Genomic DNA, 22,439 nt, shown 5'->3' with positions numbered 1-22,439 from the left:
AACTACAGGGCTCCACCCAGACTACTGCTCTCTCTGCAGCATCCCCACAGTTACCCATTTTTTTTCCCCAGAACGGGCTGAGCGTCATGATGCCCAGGAGATCCTGCGGATTGCCCGGGACCTCGTTCACAAGGTGCAGATGCTCATAGAGAACAAGTGAGGACTGTGGCCAGGAGGCAGCAGCCAGCCAGTGCCTGGGTTCCGGATCCCTGGGCCCCCCAGGGAGAGGTGCAGGGGCGGTGCAGCATGGACTGCCCCAATCCCTACCTGACCCTGCCTCCCCAACTGTGTTCCTAACAAAGTGCTTGTGAGCCTGGGATCCGACTCTGGGCACTGCTGGCCCTGCAGGGCAAGTCAGGGGCCAGGGTGCCCTCAGGTCAGGGTTGGGATGTGAAGGGCTGGCCTCAGGGAGCAGCTGCCTTGGAGGACCACCTACTCTGCTTCCCTCTCAAACACCTGAGAATAACCCCGGTGCCACCTGTGGCCTCAGCTTGGACCACTCCCCATGCCCTCTCTCAGCTCAGCCTGGGCCCCTATAGAGTTATCAGGCCTGTAGTTCCCTGGGCCACATCTGGTGGGGGTCATATGGGACAAGAAGACTGCACTGTATTTCCTTTGCAGGCTCAATGAATAAGCACTCACCAACCCCAGTTGGGGCAGCCAGAACAGCTGCCAGTTCGGGTGGGTTTCTTGTGCACAGGAGACCTGGGCTACCTTCTGGGCCTTCCTCTGAGGCTGTGGGGCAGTCAGAAATTGGGCCCTGGGTGGGAGTAGCCCACCTCAGCAGCACTGCCACTGCCTTTGGCCACCTGAGGTGACCACATGCATTCTTCTAGCCCGTACTCTGCACCTATATATATCTGTAGAATCTCACTCTGCCACCCTGCTCTTGCTTTATGCATTAGATGTATCCCCGAAACTATGTATAAACGCCGCTTTGCCAGCTGGAGAACCTGGAATCCCAGGGTGATTCTTTCAAGAGGTGATCCTGTCACAGCCTCCTCTCAAAGGTGGCCCTGGAGCTTGGGGGCAGCCCGTCTTCTATCCCAGACACCTGCTGAGTCCCTTGAGGGTAGGAGCAGGGGTGGCGCCTGAGTCTCTTGTTTGTCCTTGGTGAGAAGCAAAGCTAGCTCTGGCTTCCACATGCTTCTCAGGATGTCAAGAGGCCCAGGGACTCAGAAACCCCCTTGGGAGAGCCTCACTCATGGGAGGTACTAGGAAGGGCCTAGTTCCTGACCCCAGGCCCGGGCATGCTGCTTGTTCTGTCATCCCTACCCTCATGCCCCAACACATATGCAGGCTAGGCCTTGCTCCAGGGGCTAGGACGCCACTGCCACAGGGGCTAGGGGCTGCCCAGCAGTCACTAAGGTCTGAAGACTTCCTGTATTTGAGAAACATGAAAAAGGGTACAGCAGCCCTTTCGCATCCAGCACAACCTCCCAAGCCCACTCCTGTCCTGGGCACTGCACAGCCTGTTTGGGGGGCCAGCCTGCCCCATTGCCCACCTTTTTTGTCCATGAGTCCTTGGACAACTGTGTGCCTGCCTTAGTGACTCAGTGGTATTGTGAGGAGCAGAGTGTGTATGTTTTTTTTGGCTCAGAAACTATACTCTTCAGTGTAACAGACCAATAAACACAGAATTTGGCAATGTTTGAGGCTCTGGGGGCTGCTTCTAAGGCTGGCACTGGACAGCAAGTGACTATGCGTTGGGGAATTTTATAAGCTCCACAATTTAACTGTAAAGAGGGGCCAACCCCACAAGGCAAGGACGGCAAAAAGAGAGAACCAAAGTTTCCAGGAGAAGAGGGCTCTTGGCTATAGGCTGGTTGGGGTGGGAGTGATAGCCAGACTCTAGGTACTAAAAGCCAGCATTTCCATCTCAGACTAACCAATGGCCTCTGCAGCCTGTGGATTGGTGTAGGTCCCTGTCTCACCCCTTCCCCAGCCTGCCTCCATTCCTGAACGGCTATAGTGATGAGTTAGAGCCTGACTGGGAATCTGCAGAAGCCTCCTATCCCCTCCAGCCAGTGGGAAAGGACCCTGCCCCTCTAGCCTTGGCTCCTACCTACTGAGCACTACCTCTGACATGCCTGCCCCAGAATGGGGCACGGAGGGTGGGAGGGGGAGTATCGAGAGGGTCAAACCTACTGGACTATAATAGCAGGTTCCCACCTGCCTTCCTCCATAGGGCTTCTGCCCCCATCATCCACAGTCCCAGGTAGAGAACTCCCATCACCAGCATATGGTTTGGTCTAGAGCAGGGGTCCCCAACCCCCGGGGTCATGGACCAGTACCAGGCCTGTTAGGAACTGGGCTGCACAGCAGGAAGTGAGCAGTGGGTGAGTGAGCAAAGCATCTATATTTCCAGCCGATCTCCAGCACTGCATCACTGCCTCAGCTCCACCTCAGCTCATCAGGCATTAGATTCTCACAAAAACACCGGTCTGTGGTGCCAAAAAAGTTGAGGATCACTGATCTAGAGGACACTGGACCTATTGTTAATTCACTCTGAGCTGCCCAGACAAGTAAACCAGATGACACTGGGAGCCCCAGGGCCAGGGAACGTTATAAGCTCCTCAAGGGAACCTGATAAGCCCCCAAGCTGATCCTGTTTCCTGGAGTAATCAGAATTCCCTCTGCTGACTCCACCTGAGAGTTCACAACAGGCCCCTTATAAAATATCCTGGAAGTGGCCTGGTTCCTTCACATACTCCCACCCATAAGTGTCAGCACTCCCTGAGCCCCTAACTGGACTTCTAGGACCAGAGGGAATCCCAAGCCAAAATGATGGGTCTGCTGAGGGTAATGTGTATGTGGATAGGAGGAGCCGGAACTGCGAGGATACTGCTATAAACGTTATCTCAGGGCACCCTCCAGCTCTGGAAGTAAGTCTTCCTTCCTCACAGAGCAAAGGTGATAAATGGAAACTCCTGGGTTTCTACTTGAGATTTTTGTTTTCTTTTATCACAGGCCCCTCTTTTGCAGGCCCCACCCGAGTTGGAGGGACTATTCTTTGAGTGCAAGAAGGGGAGTTTCTGCCTACCTTTGAGATACAGTGGTATCTCTCAGGTGATGATGGCTCATCACTGTCAGAGGCAGAGTCTTCATCTTTGTTCCTAGTGCTGGGAACCGTGTCTGACATTGAGTGGGAGCTCTGGAACTACTAAGCCTAATGGGCGTTTCCTACCCATCTTTTCCTGGAACTACCAGCAGAGGGAGCCAGCGTCTCACAAGTGAAGATCTGACAATTGTGATGGCAATGGATCTAGCCTTTTGAGGCTGGCTTTTCTTCAGAGAATGGAACCCCAAAGACATTCATGGCCACTACTCCCTTCCTTAACGATGACTCCCCACATCCCCAGACCCACCCCAGCAAGAAAAGCTGAATCAGTTCCTCTGGCTGGGGCTGAGTGCAGCAGTTAGAAAGGGCAGGATAAGGCGGCTTGCCTGGTCTAGAGCTAGGCCCAGCTAATTGCTGCTTCACCGCCCCACTTACTCCTGAGACAGCCTGCGAAAGAGCTAGTTTTCCCTAACCTGGGTAGAGATGTAGTCATAGAGACAAAGGTCTTTCAGACCTAACTTAGAACATGGCTGTTTGACCGCTTCCTCTTGTTCCTTTTCCTTGAAAGGACAGCCTTATGGACTCCCCATATGACCCGTCCTAACCTCTAACCCATAAATCATCATTTCTGGGAGGTCTCTTGTCTTCTGTGCAGATTCTCCACCTTTCCCATTGGAACTGCGTTGAATTCAAGATCCCCAGCTCTGTAATAGGCCCCAGGGCAGGATGGCACTTGCTAGGGAACTCTGCTGATTTGAGAGATCTGACTGCAGTGCCACAAGGTCCCGGGCTAGCTGTAACAAATCATTCACCCACCTCAAAACTTGTTTCCTTTTCTGCCAGAATGGGGATAGTTCTTGGCCTATTTTTTTCACCGTTCTGTTACAAGATGAAATAAGATAGTGTTTGCAAAAATGATTTGAGGAAGTATAAAGTATTGCAAATGCCTAAGACCAGAACTGCGGTTCTCAGAGATTGTTAAGAATTCAGCACTGGGATCACAACTGGGAGGCCCCCAATCTTTTTCTATAATTGACCAGCTTGGAAGCTGCTTGAGGACTGTACCACCAACACATCAACAGGAAAAGGACTGTTGCTTCCTGCTAGAGGTCTTTACTTGAAGTTCTCTCTTTTGTAACAAAAGGACCCAGATGCTGCAGGCTGGCAGCTCCACCTCAGGTTTCAGTGCAGGTTTATTTCAATTTTATATTTTATTACAGGCAAGTGCTTATTACATGGATAGTATTCATGTCTCAATACCTAAAGTCTTGGAGCATGAACAGCCACTAGAATACAGTTCAATAGTAAAAATACAATATGTACAAAATTAGGGTTTTTTTGTTTTTGTTTTTTTCCCACACAGCAGATGTATCCAAACACATAAAAATCTCTACAGTCTGGGGTCACTACAGTTTATATTTCAAGAAACGGAGACACAGTGACCGAGTCCTCACTGTAAACAAGGGCCACCTCTTGGGGGGATGGGGGTGGGACCCTGGGATGGGGGAGAAGAAGCTGTTCCTGGAGAGAGCAGGGGTTATGGTGACCCCTAGTTCTCCAGGCATTCCCTGCCCTTCTTTGCCCCCCCAAGGAACCAACCTCCCCCTCTCCCCGAGGTAAAGACTCCCAGCCAGTGAGCCACTCTTAACATCAAAAATAAAACACGCATGAGAGGTAAGATGTGTGTGTGTGTGTGCACATGCACACACGCGTGTCCCCCAGGCTGGAAGGGCTAGGGAGGGGAGGGGCAGGCGGTCCCACAGGGCGAGGACAGATGTGGTCCTGACAACTCTCAGAAGGGAGAGACCCAAGGAAGGGCTGGGTGGCGGCTGCCCTCTAGGGCACACAGCGTCACAGCATTCACTAACAACAAAAACGACAGCTACAACACCCATCATCACCAATCTGGACATAGTCATTCGGCACTAGATTCAGAGGCCCTCACTGCTGGGGGCAGGGAGGGGCAGGGGCGGTGGGCGGATGAGGTATCTGCAGACCTTCATAAGTTTCAACTCTGGACCAGCCTCAGGATACAGGGAGGTGAACAGAGCTGAGGACAGGCAGGTCTCACCAATGCTTCTGTTCCCTGGGTGCCTGGCCTGCCCATCTACCTCTGTTCTTTCCATTGTAATCACACTAGGAAGAGTGAAACTGGCTCCCTGGAGAACCAGGGGGATGGTGGCGGCGGCTGCAGGCACAGGAAGGCAGCAAGCTTGTGAGGTGGGAGCACTGTGTGGGGTAGTGTGGGGGTCCCTCCTGGAGGCCTCTAAGGCATCAAAGGGCCTTTTTCCCCACCTCCAGGAGAGACAAATGAGAAGAAAACAGTCCCATGGGAGGTCTCCAGGACCAGGAAGGAACTGAAGGGGAGTTCTTAGGCATCTAAATCCATTTAGGACCTTTGCTAGGGCTACTCCAGAGGATCCTGGACCCCCATGCTCACCCCACCCACCAGCCTGTCAGTGCAAACTTCACACCTAGGGACACTAGCTTCCAACCCCCACACTGAAAGGCCATTGATGAGTGTGTCCAGGAGGGAAGCCAAGTGTGCACGTGTGTATAACTGAATGTGTCTGACACAAGGCCACTTCTAATAAATACCCACATAAAAAGAGAAGCCAAAGCAGTCTGCCAAGGCAGAGGCAGGGAAGTAGCATCCCCTGCACACAAGCCCCTCTCATTCCTCCCCTCTCGATCTCTGTCTTGCCCTTGGCCCAACTAAGGACCTTTCCTCAGAGAAAGACAGTGGCACACAGAAGCCCCCCACCAGGGAGGGCACACTCAAAACAGCGCACGGGAAAAGGGGGGACATTCAGGGGAAAGAGATGGCGCTAGACAGAGAAGTTGGGGCAGAAGCAGCAGCCTATAACAGTCTGGCCTTGCTCCCTCTCTACAGGTCCCCAGGGCCTATTTGGGAAAGGGTTGGGAGCTCAAATGGAACCCCTGGATTTTAACTTTCTGATTGCCCGAACAGTGTGGCTTCAGGCTTCTGGAACCCAGACCTGATGCTGGCCCCTCTCTCCCAGGCGGCATGAGGCATCCAGGTACAACTATACCTGGGAGGAGTGCAGAGCACTGAGCAGAGGCCAAGGAATCAGGGGAGTGAATGTCAGCACCACTCCTCTCTGCCTTGTGGAAGCCAAGAGCCATGCCCAGAGATGGGGCGGGATGGGGAAGAGGGGGACAGTCAAGCCCCTCCTTCCCTACCCCACTCTCAGCCTGCCCTCCTGAAGTCAGGAGCTCAGTGGCAAGGGTTGCGGGACCTCAGAAGCTTAGCAACAGCTTGGGTTTGGTTTACTGTTGATAACCAGCTTAACAGTTTCTGCTGTAAGAAATCACAGTGACTTGGAGAGCCCCAAGGAAGGGTGCCCACCTGTCTGGGTAGGACTCCAGACCAGCCACTTCCTAGGATTTGTCACTTATACTCAGATCAGGACTCAAAGAGGTCCCCAACTTTCTGGGCCAGGTTACTTCAGTTCAGCTTCCCCCCTCTCCCCTCCAAAGGCTTGGGAAGAGAAGGCTGAGGCTTGGGAGGGGAGGGCCCAGGTGCTCAGCCACCTCACCAGAGCGAGCAATAGCAGCAGCAGCACAGGAAGGCGGCAGGAGAAGCTGGAGAACAAGACGTCCACATCACACTGGTTTCAGGGAACAGGATGGGGAGGCAGGAACGGCACCAGGCCAGACAGGTGGCAAGTCCACCAGAGTCTCTCATTACTTTGTCAAGTCTTAGTGCAGCGGGGTAACCCCCTGCCTTGTGCCCAGCTCCCTGGGGTGGCCCCTCCCTCCCCTGGCTCAGAGTCTCTGCACCCCCTTCCCCTAGGAGGCCTGGGGGTGGGTGTGGGTGGGGTAGGCCTGGCTGGAATGTGTGGAGCTGGTGGGAGAGTGGGGGACAGGTTCCCCTCCTTGCCCCCACTGGGGGCTTCTGAGTGGCCTCATCCTCAAGCCAGCTTGAGTGTGCTGACTGGGAAGGAGGGCATGGTGACCATGGTCACAGGGTTGAGCACTGTCTGGCCCACCAATTGGGGGTGGTGCACCACCTGAGCCCCCACGGCTGGCTTTGCCATGACAGTGGCAGGGGGCCCCAGCCCGGCTGTGCCATTCACTTGCTGGTGTGAGAGGGTGTGGGCGATGTGGCTCACCGCCACGGGCTGGCTCACCGCCACGGGCTGCGGATACAGGGGCAACTGGGAGCCAAGGTGGGCCACGTGGTTAAGGGTGGCAGGATGCACTGTGATGTGGCCAATGGGGGGTGTGGCAGGTGCCAGCTGCACAGCAGGGCTGGGGGCCGAGGGGGCGATGTGGGCGATGTGCTTGCCGCCTGGCCCCTGAAGAACATGGTTCACAGTCTGGATGACTGAGGCGTGGGTGGTGGCTGTGTGGGCGATGACTGTGGAGCCCCCACCAGCCGCAGCCACCAGATGGGCTGGAGCGGGCACCAGCGTCTGGGCAGGGGCAGCTGGTGGGGGAGGAGGGGCCGGCAGAGGTGTCTTCTGCTGTGATGGAGGCTGCTGCCCCGGGAGATGGGCAGGAGACAGGGCCACAGGCTGGGAGTGGGGATGCGGGTGGGGAGGCAGAGGCGCAGGGGCAGTGCTGGGTGGTGGCTTCGGTAGCTCCGGGTGAGGGCGATGGCTCAGCTTAGGGGGACCCAGGCCAGCCTGGTCCTCTTCCATATCCTCGTCTATGTTGTCCTCACCCTCTGTGGGGGGACACAGGGATAAGGACAGATCAGAAAGGCTTAGGAACAAGAGGCTGCAAAAGTAAATGACCTAGAGGGTTTAGGGATATTATGGAGCATCTTTTCTAGCAGGCAAAGGCCTTGCCAGTGAGGCTGGCATTTGAGGGGTGGAGCTCACCAGAGGCAGTAGAGGTGGAGGCCTGGTCATCCTCAGGTTGGCCTGTCTGCCGGAGCACGCGGTCGATCTCCAGCACGTCCATCCACTGGCTCAGCTCGTGCTTGAGCTCTGCCAACCGCTGTTGCGTGGCAATCTTCTCCCGTGCCAGCCGCTCCATCTCATGCTCATATTCCTTCTCCTTCCTTTTTAGGGACTGGAGAACAGGGCAAAGAATAGTGGAATATCCTGAGCAGGAGCCTTGGGGCCCGCAGTACCTCAAAAATCTTCCCGCAGCCACCCTTGCTTCCTGACCCACAGGGGCAGGTATGCAGTGACCAGGGTCCCAGGTTGACAGGGGCTCACAGAGCCCACACCTGCTTCTTGGGCCATAGCTCTGCCCAGTTAGGCCCAGTGTCCTGGCAACTATGGGCTCTCAGGCAGACACCACTGAAAAAAAGCAAAGATCCAGATCAGCTGCTCTCCCATCTCTACAACTCTGTCCCAAGGGGCTTTGCTCCCTCTTGCCCCTTCCACCGACCTGGCAGCATCTCCCTTCATTCTGCAGAGGAAAGAAGGGGTTATAGACTTCTTGGGTATTGCCCAAGGCCTCCACTGCCGTTCACACCATTCTGTCACTCATTGACATCACAAGCCACCCTCCTTGGATCCCATTCCCCAAAGAACCTCAAATGGTCCAGCCCTTCTCTCCACCTCATCGATCACTGGTTTCCTTAACTTCAACATCCTTAGATGACCCACTAGACTTTGTGATCCCTCCCCTCATTTCATTTCTTTGAACTTCCTCTATTGCACCCTCAGCAGCTGCTGGCTCTGCATCTCCTGTCTGACCTCCAGGACTACTCTCTGTAGTACCTACCTGTGATACCTCTCTACAGCCTCTATTTTTACTCACTGCCTATAGCCTTGACACCCCAGGAGGGTGAATAACCCCCAAGCCCTGGAATGTGCTCCTCCTGTCATACCTGTACATGTCTTGCAATGATCAATGAGAAATGGCTCTTGGGATGCTGGATAACACTACTGACTGGACCGAGTACCCCTGGAGAGGCTTCTGTCCTTCACCACAGGTTCTAGGTTGCTCCTACTCCCACTTCACTGTTACCACCCACTTCACTAAGAACACCAGGGGGGAGCTCCCTTACCCATCTCCCTCTAACTCCTCCAGGGCCACAGGTGACTCTATCTATGCCCCTTAGGTCGACCCTTCACTTAGGTGCTGGATGCCCCACCTCCCAGACTATGGTACTGCTTCTCTATCAGAGGGGTCTCTAGTTTCCCTTTGCACGAGGCTTATTAACAACTCCAAAGTACCAGCTCATGTCCTCTTTTCTAGCTTCCTTTCACACCAAAAGTGTCACCTGTTCGCCATGACCTTCTCGCCCTAACACACTATTACATCAACCTAAGTCTCAAGGGTTTCCTTGCTGCTGGCTTTTCCTTGGCCCATGTCATGATTGCTGGCTCTACCAGATGACATAGACGATCCTGCCCTGCTGCTTCTCAGATCTCTTACTGACCTGCTCCTGAGCTTCTAGCTTCTAAGGCTTGCCAGTCACAGCCAGGAGCATACCAAACTCACCAGCTTGTCTTAGTTTGCCTCTCTCAACCCTGTGTGCCCAGAAGCTCACACATGGATCCTCCCTTCTCACCCCTCTAGTTCTTAATGGTTCATGCTCCAAGACCACACCTGGCTCTCTACCTCCCCCACTGTTCTTCCCTACCCCACACCCTCATTAGTACATCCTCCTGATATCTACCACACACCTGAACATTTAATGAGACTGTCAGGTAGAACTTAATCAGACACTGGCTCAAACCACCCTCTAAATGCTTCACTATTGTCTTTCTACCTCAACACACATTGTTTCTGTCCAACCCTGTGAGATAAGGCAAGGACTCTTCTATAGTTACCTTATATCCCCTCACTCTACAGTTGCCAGGGCAGAGCTATATACAGTGTTTCACTCAGCCCCAGGGGAACAATCTGTGAGGGTGCTAGCTTGTTAGTTCCCACCTCCATCCCGACTCTCTCCATCATAGGAGAATCAGTCATCCATTAAGACTCGAGTTTTCCCCAATTCCATTTCCTATGGACAGTTTTGCAGCAGCCTCTCCTGACTATCACCTGCCCTTCCTGAGCATGGCAACCATTTTCAACGCCACACAGCAACCGGGCTCAACTTACCCATGCTCCCTTCTGCAGCTCTTAACTCCTTGTATTCCTGACCTCACCAGTAAGACACCTCAAATCATTAGTGTCGTGATACAAAACCCAGATACAGCCATGGCCTGTGCTTGCCTGAAACCTGGTAGTTTTACACCTCTGTCGCCAGTCACAGGCCACACACAGCCTCCTCTATCATCCTGGCTTTGAGATTTACCTACTCCTCCCTTCATATTTCTTCCAGAAATAGTTCTCCCCTTACCCACACGCAACTGTCTGGCGTCTCATTCAAAGAGGCCAGTGCTAGACATGACATCAGATGAGGCCACATCAACGACGGGGTCTGTGGTGAACCCTCACTCCAACCTGACTGTTGGGGACTAGTAGTAGCCCTCCTAAACTCTACATGCTAGCAGTGAGGCTGGACTTCTGGCTCAGGGAGAGAGAACATCAGGGCTCAAACCTCCTCTTCTTACATAGCCCAGTTCTCCACAAGCCTAGAGCCTCCTGGAAAATTTTCCTAGGGTCTAACTTTAGTCCACACTGCTTCATTGTAAACTCACTCCCTCCCTAAAACCACCTGGATATGTGTTTTGGTACCTACATACGCCTCTTCCTGTTTCTAACCACTTCACTGTGGCTTTCTTCAAATCCTTTACCACCTCCAAGTCACTCTGGATCTGGCTGGGGTCTACAGTCTTCCCACAACTTCCTGCCTCAGCACATGACCAATGCCCTCAGTCTACACATCCTACATGGTCTCTCCAGTACTCTTTCAACTCCCATCTAGTGCCCTGCTGCCCCCCAAGTCTGTAATTTCCAAAAATGCACCCTGCTCCCTCCTGCTGGAGAAACTTTGGCCTGCACTTTGCCTAGGTCACCCTAGGCCTTCAGGTCTCAGCTCAAATGCCCAGTCCTTTGCAACAACTGCTCTAACTCTCCAGAACAGATCTTGCAATCCCTGTCCCAATTATGCCCTCACAGCACAGTCCTGTTTCGTTTATTTGCTATGAGGTCAGAGATCCACACTTTTTTCTTTGTCCTGCACTTTATCCTCAGAATCAGACACAGGGCTGTCCAAGGTACCTGAAGGACTATATAAATCAGTGAAGTTGAGGCTGTATAGCCTCGTAAGTTTTCTGTTTCTGCTTCCATTGTCAGCCCCAGAATAAGTATCTCTATGGACACCTGGGTCCACCTACTTACTCATTCCAGGTCCACCTCTGGAGTCTGGTGGTTTTACTGAGTATTTCGGATTTATTTTCATATCCACATGTCAGGCAAACAAGGCTTCCCTCTCTAAGCATGTTTCTATAGAGAACCTTCTCACGTCTCAATAATTACTATTAAGTTAATACTTATAGAGAGCCATCCTCTTTATGAGGATACTATTTTTTTTTCCCATTTAGCATCACCACAGTACAGGACAGAAAACGGATATTTACATAAATGCCACAGCATTTGGACAGGGATTTGCTCCCAGGCCACATAGCTGTATATAACTGAAAAACCAGTAACTTACTTAAGCCCAAGTTCTGCAAAAACCACACAGAAATAAGGCTCTAAGCCATCCGGACATAGGCGAAGCCCCGCCCCTCGCGGCGCACGCGCGTACCCACGCGGACCGGCTTTGCTGCGTCACTCTCCACCCGCCAGGAGTCCCACCCCCGCCCGGTCCCACCAATCCTCGAGCCCAGCCCAGCCCCCTAGGCTGGAGGGCGGGCGGAAGGACGTTCGCTGGAGGCCCTGGCTGGGAGCAGTCGCAAAGCAGTGCCTCCGCCCCTTAACAAGTCAGACGGCGGTTACCCCAGGGCTGTGACCCCGCAGTCGAGGCCAGGGGAGGGGTGGCGCCCCGCAGGTGGCTCCCAGCCCGGCCCTCAAGCTTCCTGAGTGCGCCAATAGGGAGACCCCAAAGGTTCCTCCGTCCCCGACCCGCGCAGGGTGAGAGCCCTAAGCCCCTCCCATTCTCCAACGGCTCGGTTCCGACTAAGTCTCTGCAGCAGCCGAGTGTGGCCGCCCGCCCCACCCCCACAGCCTCCTTCCCGGCACGCGGAACCTTCGGCCAGTTTCCAGGGAAACCGAAACTCGGGAGTCATGGCAACAGTCTTATCTGGCGGGCGCCCCCCCACCCTGTACTGCAGAGAGGGAGGAATCAATGCCCAAAGGAAGGGGGCACACGGCCAAGAGGGCTCCTTGAAAAGGGCTTTAAAAAAACCCAGCCAGAAGGAGAATACAATTTTTAAAGGTCCGGTGACCCCGGGGCTGTTTATCACCCAGTCAGATGGCCCCATTTCCCCAACCCCTAAGTTTAACCTCCAAAAACTCAAGTCGTGGCATTTCAATGCGCTCACTGTAAGGGTCTTAATCCTGGGATGAACGTGGGGTCTTTCCCGCAAGCCGCCTTGTGGAAGGAGCCACGCCCAAGGCCGCCCCCTCACACACACAAGTGAGATACTCAGGCCAAATCCGGTTTCCGCCCCTACACTAAAGGCTGGTGGAAGCTCTCTCGCGGTACACTAATAGCATCAAGCAGTAAAGCGGGGCTGGGTATCGGGTTTGACGCGGAGCTGCGGGGCCCTGCTGATGGCGGGGGAAGGGAAGAGCAGGAAAAAGAAAGGAGCGCCCCCGCTGCCCTTCCTGCGCAGGCGTCCTCTAGTCCCCTCCCGGGCGGGGAGCCCCGCTGACGTCAGCCAGCCAGGCCATGTGCTCAGCGCCCGCGTGGAGGCAGGCGGGGCAGCCAGCCGAGGGCGGGCAGGCGGGGCAGCCAGCCGAGGGCGGGCGGGCGGAGCCGCGATGAGGGGTGGAGGGCAGCGGGAGTGGGGAGGAAGCTGGCGCTGCCTGCCTCTTCTTGGCGGGGCTTCCCTCCCCCATACCTGGATGTACCGCAGTGCCGTCCGCAGCACGCTCAAATTCGATGTCTTCTTGTCGTCCACGTTGGGGATGTTTCGCTTCAGGGTCTCAAAGCATTCCTTCAAATGGGCCCTCCTGGGGAGAGGAGGGGGAGCAGCGCAGGTCAGCCAGCACCAGGGGGGCGGGGAAAGGGTGAGGAAGGGGAGGGAAGGGCCCAGGAGAGCTTGGGGGGACCAAGGGTGGGACCAGAGTCACACACGCACGCACACACACCTGTTTTTCTCCAATTTGTTGTGGACTTCTCTGGTTCCGATCCTGTAACCCAGACAGACAAGAGGCTCAGGGAGGAGGGCCTGATTAGGCGGCCTTCCTGCCCCCTGCCTTCACCCCCCAAATGCCACAGGTTTTTTGTCCCCGACTTTCTCTATAAAAGTTCCAATGGGAGATGTTTGCCCTGTGTCCTTGTGCATTCACCCCCTGGAGGGCACAAATATGCTCACAATTCACAACCCCTTTAATCCTTCATGCTACTTCTCCACTTCTGGAGGAGACAGAGGGGCTCCTGAGACTGAGAAAATAGCCAGTTAATCCCCCAACCCTCACCCAAGGTGTATAATCCAACGTTGCCCAAAGACATGTAAATGGTATCAGCCCCAACCTTGGGGGTCAGAGAACACAGAAGCCTGAGAATGGAGGGCAAGAGCCATTCTCCACTACCGGGGTGGAGATGGGCACCCGGCACAGTGAGAATGTGTCCAAATACAGGAGGGCACCACTAGTTTGGAGAGGTAGGGAGGGCGTGGCTTGGGGGGGTACTTCCTCTTGCACACACAGCCTAGGGGGTAGGCAGTTCTCTCCACCCCACCGCCCCACTCTGCCACACCTCACTCACCCCCCAGGCCTCTTCTTCTGTTCGCTGGATTTGACTTCTTCAGCTGGAGCCAACTTCAGGGTCCCAAGAGTGGGTGGGGGTGGCTGCTGGGGGGCCAGCTGGGGCTGCACTCCAGGGTGTGGTGCTATGGTCAGGATGGGTGTGGGGAGGGGCTGCAAAGGCTTGGGGCTGCCAGTAGGCGGAAGGGTGGTCTTGGAGTCTGGCAGTAGGGGAGCAGGGTTGGGCACCTGTGGTCTGGTGGGCAGGGAAGCAGGCTCCTTAATGCTGAGTCCAGAGGTGCTAACCAAGGCTGGCTGGCGAGGCGCCAAGGGCAGAGGCTGGGCTGCAGGGGGCAGTGGTGGCGCTGGGGGCAGAGGCTGAGGAGAGTTGGTCACTACTGGAATAGGAATGACAGTCAGTGGAGTGGGAGTGGCAAGTGGGGGTGGGGGTGCAGGTGGGGGTGCTGGGGGTGACAGAGGCAGGGGCGGTGCATCAATTCGGGGTTCCTCCACAGGCGGGGCATGGGCCAGCCTAGCCAGGCTGCTGGCCTTCTTCTGTTCCTGCTCCCGCTCCCGCTCCAAGCGAAGCCGTTCCTGCTCCTCTAAGCAGAGAGAATACAAGGGGCATCTCAGCACGGCCAACAGTCCTGGACCTTAGCTTCACCTGTCCTCCAACCATAACTCACCCTCTGAACTTGTCCCAGTCAATATTTTTGTTTTTGTTTTTAAAATTTATTATTTATGCCTATAGCACCTGGTCTACGTAGGTGGTCTCCCATCCAAGTACTAACCAGGCCCAACCCTGCTTAGCTTCCAAGATTGGACATCAGGCTTGTTCAGGGTGGCACGGCCATAGATCATGGACCGTAGCTCCACTGGGGCACGAACCCAGGACCTTCTGTGTGTAAAGCAGATGTGCTAACCGCTACACTATGGAACCACGTCCTCAGTCCGTGTTGAATGACACCTCTGCTTAGCCTGAGAGGTCACAAATACCCATCCACATCAAGCTAGGCACTGGGCTAAGTGCTAGGGGCACAGTAGTGAACAAATGAAACACCCAGTCCTTGCCTTTGGTGAGCTCACATCCTGGGGGTGAGGGGAGGGACAAGTAACAGGAACAACAGGCCAGGGGGAAGAGGAGCCTTAGGCAGAGCAGGAACTGTCAAGAGAGGGTGCTGGTAAGGCCTGGCAACCTGATGTTTGAGGGGTTCAGTGGCTGATGAGCAGGAAGGGTCAGGAACAAGAGTGATAGGTGAGGTGGGCAGAAGCCGGTCACAAAAGACCTCACAGGCCACCAAAATAGAATGAAGGGGGCAGGGGCAGACAGATCATAGCTTCTGGGCAAGACCTTCAACAGTATTTACCAAGTACCTTCTAGAAGGCAGGCAGTACCTTCATTTCACAGATGAGCTAAATGAGCTCAGAGAGGCAAAGTGATTTTTTGACGGTCACACAGCAAGTCATAGGTAAAATAGGCTAGACCCAGCTAGGTCTCTTGACACCTGGTAGATGCCCAGTACTTGCTGTGCCATACTATGCTCACTAGGTGTCTACATACACACACACATACACCTGGGTCTTAACAAGAGCACCCCACCACAGGCAGGGCAAGGACATCACCTTCAGCTCACACATAAGGAAACTAGGCCCAGGAGTCAGGGCTCCCAGTCTAGGTCCCAAAGCCTGTGGTTACCTCAGGGACCATACAAAACACTTAGTCCTTCTCTGCCCTGTCATGCTAAAACTCATTTTCCCTAAATCCTCCCTGTCCTTCCACCACCCCCAGCAGCACAAACTAGAAAGGTAAGAGGCAGGCAGAAAGGAAAGCCTGGCTGTTAAATAGCAATTGAACAGGGCAATGAGCTTAGGCAACCTTGCACCATCAGTCCAGCATCTCTGCTGAAAGCCCTGCAGGAAGGGGAGGTGGCCCCTTCTGCTCCAGGGGTCCTACTCCATCTCCACCGTGCCCTATTTAGCGGCCCCACCATTCTGGTTCCCTGACTACAGGGCTGGGCTAGGGCCCTGGGGAGCAGCTGCAGCCCCCAGGCCAAGAAGCAGGCTGGTCAACCAGCCCTCCCTCTTGCCCTGGATTCACCACACTGCTGACTAACCCAGCTGAGAACACTGGTCTCCAGACACGCCCCAAACACGCCACCCCACAAAGGGTGGAGCTGAGGGATGAGGTTAGCTAAGTGCCCCCTCTCAGCAGGATGGCATCAATCCCCTACAAGTCTGTCTAGCTCTGGGGCCTCCAAAATGCTGAGGCCTCAGGACCCTTTGGCCAATCAACAACTTGAGTGAGCCAGGCCTGCTCTGAGCCCCTCCCTCCCACACAGAAGAGGCAAAGGAGGAAGTAGATGGGGATGTGCTCTGAGGGGAAGCACTCAGTGGTTTCCCAGCAGCCAGAGTTCAAGGGCTGGACAGGTCAGCACAGGCCTCTTCCGTATCTCCCCTGCCTGGCCAGGCCAGAGCAGGTTTCTACTCCAGTGAGAGGAGGCCTTGCTCTCCCAGGCCTTTTCAGCCAGCACTGACTGATGTCACAGCCCTGTAGAAAACCAGCTCTCTCTGCTCCAATTTCCCAAAGACCATACTGGGAAGAAGCCTGCTGTTCCAGCTACACAGCCCTTCTCAAGCCCAGCCTGGAATATCCCTAATCTAATTCCCTGCTCAACCTCCTTATCTGCATCTACCTCATTCCCAAGACAAGGCTCTGGAGCTCAGGGCCAAACACAGCCCCAACCTCCATTCCTTTGAGCCAGGACCCAACTTTCATTGGTCTTGAGGCAAGTGTTCCTCTCTCCCATAAACAGGGAGACAGACAGGGCCCCAAGCTCCAAGGATAGGTACCCTGGGAACTCAGATTGAAGGCAGACCTCATACTCTGCATACTTTAAAGCAATTCCAAAGCTCATCCAGGAAATGGACTTCTCACCTACCCTCTTTCTTCCAGAGCCAGGCAGGTATGCCTCACAGGTGCCAGGAAAGTCCCAGGTGTATAGCCAAACTATCACACCTGGATCAGCATGAAAAAGCTTAACTGGTGGTGAAAAAGGGGAGGTGGCCCAAGCCACATCCAGCCCATCAAAGCTTCCTGTATCCTCCCAGCCAGCTCTGAATCAATTTTCACCCAGCATGCACTGCAGAGAGGGAGACAGTAGGGGAAGTAAGCAGACAGTCCCTTGAGGCCTCCCTCAGGAGCATATGGGTTTAGGCTCTGCACACCCTCTCTCATTCCTACATATGCACATACATACTCTGTGACTAGAGGCTGTCCCCATGGTAAGAATTTAGCATAACTCCCCTGGGGTAACCCAGGGCCCACTGTGGAGAGTATGGGCACTGGGCTCCCTTTAACCAGCTCTCATCACTGTGGCCCAGGGGCTTGGCAGGCACAGGGTTGGGGCCTGAGGAATGCACACCTGGTGATCCCAAATATTTAGAATCATTCTCCCTTTCTGCATGCTAACAGGTAGGAGAGAGACTCATTTGAGCCACCTCCATGAATACTGGAAATGACCAGGCCCTTCTGCTAACCACCAGGATGGCCTTGTCCTTCCCTTTCTGAATCCTCCCAAGTGTGCGCGCACTCACACACTCACACACACACACACACACACCCTCAGGTTCATCATGGGAGCAAACTGCCTGCTCTAGGTCAGGAAAATGACCCTTGAGGTTAAACAGGGGCATGCACAAGAGGCTCCTGTTTGAGAGCTGATCGGGTACATTCCCTGGGACAGTATTTCTAGTTAGCAGGTTCATGCACCAACCTCCTTTTCTTCCATTCTTCCCATCTCCAGTCAGGACAGAACCTCAAGAAGGAGAAAAGAATTCTGAAGATTAAACTGCTGTAGCCAGGTCTAGCCATCTGTTTTTGGTGTAGATTTGGCTTTCCAGCCTCCACCCATCCCTTAAGGCCCCTGTCCCTCCAACAAGAAACTGTGACTGGACAGCTGAACTGGGCTGCAACTCAGCTCTCTGCCCCCAGTTCTCACCACCTGGAGGAGGTGGCAGAAATCTGCAATTTCTTAGGAGAGAACCATGCCCAGATTCCTTCAACATGCTGTACACATCATCCCTGTCCTTCTGGGTTGGGTGTGGACTGACAATTTGGGAAGGGCAGGAAAGGTAACATTAGGGATCTCTCTCCTTCCCCATATGGCCAACAAGCTTGCAGGTAAAGTGAAGATGAAGTGAGTGATTCCTTGGGACTAGGTCAGGGTTAATCCTGTTTACCTCTAGCACAGCACCTGGTACATAGTAGGGACACAATAGGTTATTCTCTAATTGCATGGTGTTGATGGTGGTAGATGACTCAGTCTCTCCAAATCTTGTACACAACACCTCCCCTCACACGCAGGACATTGTCACCACCAACACTGTCCACCGCCAGAGGCTGCTCTGGACCCCAAAGACAAGGGGGGAAGGTCAGGTGAGCTGATGTCCCAACCCATCAGTTCCGCAAAACTCAAGCATCTCGGTCTCACTTATTTCGAGTGACTTTTGACCTTGAGAGGCCGGTCGACCCGACTAGGCCGGCAACTCCAGCGCCCGCCCTCCTCCGCGGTCCGCTGGTCCGCTGCTGCCACCACCACCACCCACCGCCCCCCGCCGCGGCGGCACACGCTACAGGCGCGCGCGCGCAAGCACACGCACGCACACACACACACACACACACACACACAACACACACTACTACCTCCTGCATGACTCATCATTGAAGCAACAATAGGCAGAGAAAGGAAAGGAGGGCGAAGTATAATCACCACCACAACCAACCCGGCTGAAGGGTTGGGAGGGGGAGGGTTGGGGAGGGCAGGAGTCCCCGGATACTGCGCAAGCACCAACGGATTCAGGGCTGAGGCCTTGGCAACAGAAAACGGAGGTCTTTCCCCTCCAGCTCCTATTTCTGCAGCAAGCTGAAGCTGGGGACCATCCACAAGGGCGCATGGGGAGAGGGGTCATCTGAAATCTTCGTCTCCTCCCTTTCAAGGGAGTGCCAAAGATTGCCCCTTCTCAGCTCGGCTCATTCCACAATGTGGCCAGGGATGGTGCCAGGAGGTCCTAGTTAAAATGTTTTGGGGGTAAGTGGGAATGTGAGCTCTAAATGTCCTGTCGTTGTGCGGTTCTGAGGGTTACCCTCGCCCCAGGATCAAAACCTGGAGGTTGGGGTGAGAACTGACAGGTGAGCTCGGCTCCTCCTTCGTAAGGTAAAGGCTCACCCCAGTAGATGCCCAACGCCCAGCGCCAGAACCCAACCCGGCGCAAGGCCCCCGGCCAGCCCCGCCCATGCCCCGCCTCCGGCCGAGAGCGAGGCAGAGAGGAGGGGCCGGGCCGCGCGGTCCCCAGCGGGAGTGTCCCCCGTGCACGTGGTCGGGGGCGGGACCCGTCCACGTCACTACCCAGTGTAACCAACGGGCTTGGAACGCAGGCACACGCAACATTCCAGCCGAGAGCGGGTTTGGAACGCGCAGACACGCCACATTCCACACCGGCTAAAGTGGGGCGCAGGAAGGGGGGCCCCAGAACTGCCCTCAGCAACCTGTGGGTCGTATCTCAAACATCCAATCGGCCTGGCTCTCACCCAAACCCCTGACGCGCGACCCAGCCCAAGCTCTGGGAGGCGGGGTCAGGCGGGGCTGGCCAGGATCATAAGACACGCGATGTCATTTCATTCTGCAAAGGCCGCCTCCGCCCCAAGCGGCGCGTAGATCTGCCAGGAGCGCCCCCCCCTCCGCACCCTCCCCACAGGGCCAGGGAAGACAGGGAGCTGCTCGGCGTAGAGTAATTCCTACCCCCCACTCCGTTACACACACGCCCACTCTTATGCACTCTACTCGCCCGTCCGTACATCATCCGCTCTTCTCGAGGTTCCCATCACACATCGCCTGTGCACACACGCACGCACACGCGGGTCTGCTACCCCCACGCAACACCATTGATCACCACCCCACCCCCCGCTCACACATCCTCAGCGCTACGGAGGGCGCCGATGGCCCACGGGGAAACAGCCCCCCCACGAACGGTGCACAAGGGGTGGCAGGCAGCTGGGGTGGCGCCCACAGGAACTAGGTCTCTCGCTGCATGTTAATGAATTCAGTAATTAATTTCACTGTCCACAACATTCCTCCCGAGTGGCGGCTCTTGCGCGGCGCCTTGCGCTGTCCCGCTTCGCGGGCCGCCAGGGACGGGGTCCTGCCTGTGGTTTCGGCGTGGGTTTGGGGACCAGGGTCGCTCGCCTCCCCTTCCCCAGTGCCCCTGGGGCCCAGCCCGGCCGCTCACCACGTGCTCTCTGTTGTTGCTGCGCTTGCCATTCCAGGAAGCGGGCCGCCTCCAGTAGCGTCTCTATGCTCATCGCGTCGAGAGCTGCCGGGGGCGCGCCTGGGCCGAGACTGCGGCCCGCGAGCCGGGCACAGGTCAGGCTGGCGGGCAGGCAGGAGGGAGGGGTCACCTCCGGGGGACGACAGGGCTGGGCAGCGCAGCGCACTCCACAGGGAAGAACGGGAAAGCACGGGGAGAAAAATCAATGTCTCCCAAAATATTTGCGAAATATAATTTGCAAATTTTAAAAAATTTGATGCAAAAAAAAAAAGAGGCGGCACTGCCTCCCTCCTTCTCCTCCCTCTCTTCTTCTCTTCTAATGCCTCCCGCCCCGCGGCCCCCGGGAGTCCCGCCGACAAGAAAAGGCTTTGCAACAAGATGGCGAGGAGGCACCGACACACACAACAAGGGAAGGAGCCGCGCTGCCCCCGGCCGCCGCCCCCGCTACTACACCGGGGCCGCAGCCAAAGCCCGGACCGGAGCCCCCACCCGCAGGGCCGCGGCGTCTCACGGAAGGAGGGGCGGGGCCTCAAGCAATCTGGTCCCGCCCACCATAGACGGCGCGCGCACACGTGGCCTGGGTGGGGGTGGGAAAAGCTCCAGCCCGGTTCGCGCCCTGCATTTCCGCTTTCCCGCCTTACCCCGCCCCGATCTAGCCACAGGTTGAGCTAGGGCTGCACGTTTGGGTCATTCACAACGAAATTTGTCCTGCTGCAGGGAAGGAAGGGTGGAAAATTTAAGAGTGCAAATAAGGATATTCCGGGTCAGGAAAGCAGCATTATAGAGATTGGCGTAATCCCTAGGTCTCCGTTTCCTACCCACACGTGACCTAATTCCTGCAACTACCCGGCTGTCGCAATTCCCCCGGGATCCGCCTCTAGGCGGGGCTGACAGCATGAGGCTGCCAGAAAACTGGCGGAGGGAGCGGAGTGGTGATCCGATTCCGCGTTTTGCCTCCCTTCCTCCCCCCGCAGTGCGTTCGCATCCTATTAGGCTACGTCACCGGGCCGCGGGCCAATGGGCGGGCAGGACAACACGGCATGGAGCAGCTCCACATGGACACCCCGCACCGCCAACCTTCTGTTTAAAGGGCCAGTGTCTATCAGGGTCAAATTCGCGGGTGCGGATGAGGCCACTTTGGGAACGGAGGGTGGGACGCCGAGAAGGAAATTCTGCAGTTGTACCCAGGCATATCTTTGACTTTTCACCCCTCCTCTTTTAAACCCAGGTCTTTCCTTGCCCCTAAACACTTGTCTTTGTCCACTCACGTCTGATGTGGGTGGAGATTCCACTGCGCCACCCCAGAGGCTACCTTTTACTCTGGAGCTGAAGCCCTGGCCGGGGCGGGGGCGGTTTAGGCGAGATGTCTACAGTTTAGACCAAGGAGGCGTGGTCCAAGTCGGGAACAACAACGTGGAGAGCGGAAGCCCAGCCCTCCCCTTGGTAGGGAGAAAGAGGCCCCGGGTGGTGTGCGGGGGCGGGGCCTCTCTGCTGGCTTCCACTGCGGTCCCTGCGAGGGCGGGACCCCCGGCTGGCGGTCTTCACTGCTGGTTGTTGCAGTAGTGTTTGGGAGCTCCTGGGGGTACGATCGGAAAGTTAGACCTTGAGGTCAGCTTGCCCAAATCCCCACATTCTGCAGATAGGGAAACTGAGGCCCAGAGACGAGAAAGGATTTTTCTAAGATCACTCAATATTTCATTTGGTTCTCCTCCCTGGTAGGGGATCCACCTGGCGACTTTTTTGAAGGCAGTTATAGGGCAGGAACCCCAATTAGAAAAGTGTTCTGGAGGAATATAAAATTGCTTGCACGGGAAGGGGTCAGACCACTTACCATGTGATTGGGACCACCAAAATCTTTTTTTACCTGAAATCCGCTGTTATGCTTTGATGGAGGACACAGAAACCCCACTGATACAGTCGGTAGTGACAAGCACTGGCTGGCTGAAGGCACATTTGGGGCACCATGGAGGATGTCCAGCTCTGCTGTCTCAATGCCACCAGGCCTGGGGGCCCTCGGTCCTGGCCCCAGATTCCTGTCTTTGCTAACCAGTATATTGGGACAATGCCATCTGAGTCAGGACCCCACAGCATGGGCTTCGTCATCATACAAAGCCAGAAAGCAAAACTTTTTGAGAAACAGCTCAGTGGCAGACCACCCTGCCGATCCATCTCATCCTATTCCCACTGCACCCTAAAGGGGTGCGTTCTTACTTGTGGGACTAAAAGAAAGCTAGATCCATTGAAAGCTGGTACAAGTAGATGCATACTCCTTTCCTTACCCTTGAAGGTACAGTGCATCCTAGGGAAAGAAAATCTGTAC

General features: G+C 55.3%; 2 protein-coding genes across 7 annotated transcripts in view; one reads left to right on the top strand and one right to left on the bottom strand.

Moving 5' to 3' along the window:
• Positions 1-1,650, top strand: part of SGSM2 (small G protein signaling modulator 2) — a 34,343-nt gene extending 32,693 nt beyond the window's left edge. For all 5 annotated transcript variants that reach the window (XM_036223760.1, XM_016138897.2, XM_016138896.2 and 2 more), the window contains one exon: positions 72-1,650. In XM_036223760.1, the coding sequence (XP_036079653.1) occupies positions 72-160 (89 nt within the window). In that variant the 3' untranslated portion in view covers positions 161-1,650. The remainder of the gene's footprint in view (positions 1-71) is intronic.
• A 2,586-nt stretch (positions 1,651-4,236) lies between these two features.
• On the bottom strand, positions 4,237-20,591 carry MNT (MAX network transcriptional repressor). 2 transcript variants are annotated; one of them, XM_016138905.2, is made up of 7 exons: positions 20,081-20,591; positions 17,569-17,610; positions 13,818-14,397; positions 13,199-13,240; positions 12,949-13,060; positions 7,912-8,104; positions 4,237-7,754 (listed from the first exon to the last, which is right to left on the bottom strand). In XM_016138905.2, the coding sequence occupies exons 1-7, from the start codon at positions 20,151-20,153 to the stop codon at positions 6,997-6,999; spliced, it is 1,800 nt and encodes a 599-aa protein (XP_015994391.2). In that variant the 5' UTR covers positions 20,154-20,591; the 3' UTR covers positions 4,237-6,996. The 2 variants fall into 2 exon arrangements, with proteins under 2 accessions (XP_015994391.2, XP_015994392.2); XM_016138906.2 differs by lacking the exon at positions 17,569-17,610 and having other exon boundaries at positions 20,081-20,589.
• Between the last annotated feature and the right edge of the window lie 1,848 nt (positions 20,592-22,439).

The sequence above is a fragment of the Rousettus aegyptiacus genome, unplaced genomic scaffold (assembly GCF_014176215.1).
Source record: "Rousettus aegyptiacus isolate mRouAeg1 unplaced genomic scaffold, mRouAeg1.p scaffold_m13_p_6, whole genome shotgun sequence".
In the NCBI taxonomy this organism is placed as follows: Eukaryota; Metazoa; Chordata; class Mammalia; order Chiroptera; family Pteropodidae; genus Rousettus; species Rousettus aegyptiacus.
The sequence above is the reverse complement of the archived record's forward strand: the minus strand, read 5'-3'. Positions and strand labels throughout refer to the sequence as shown.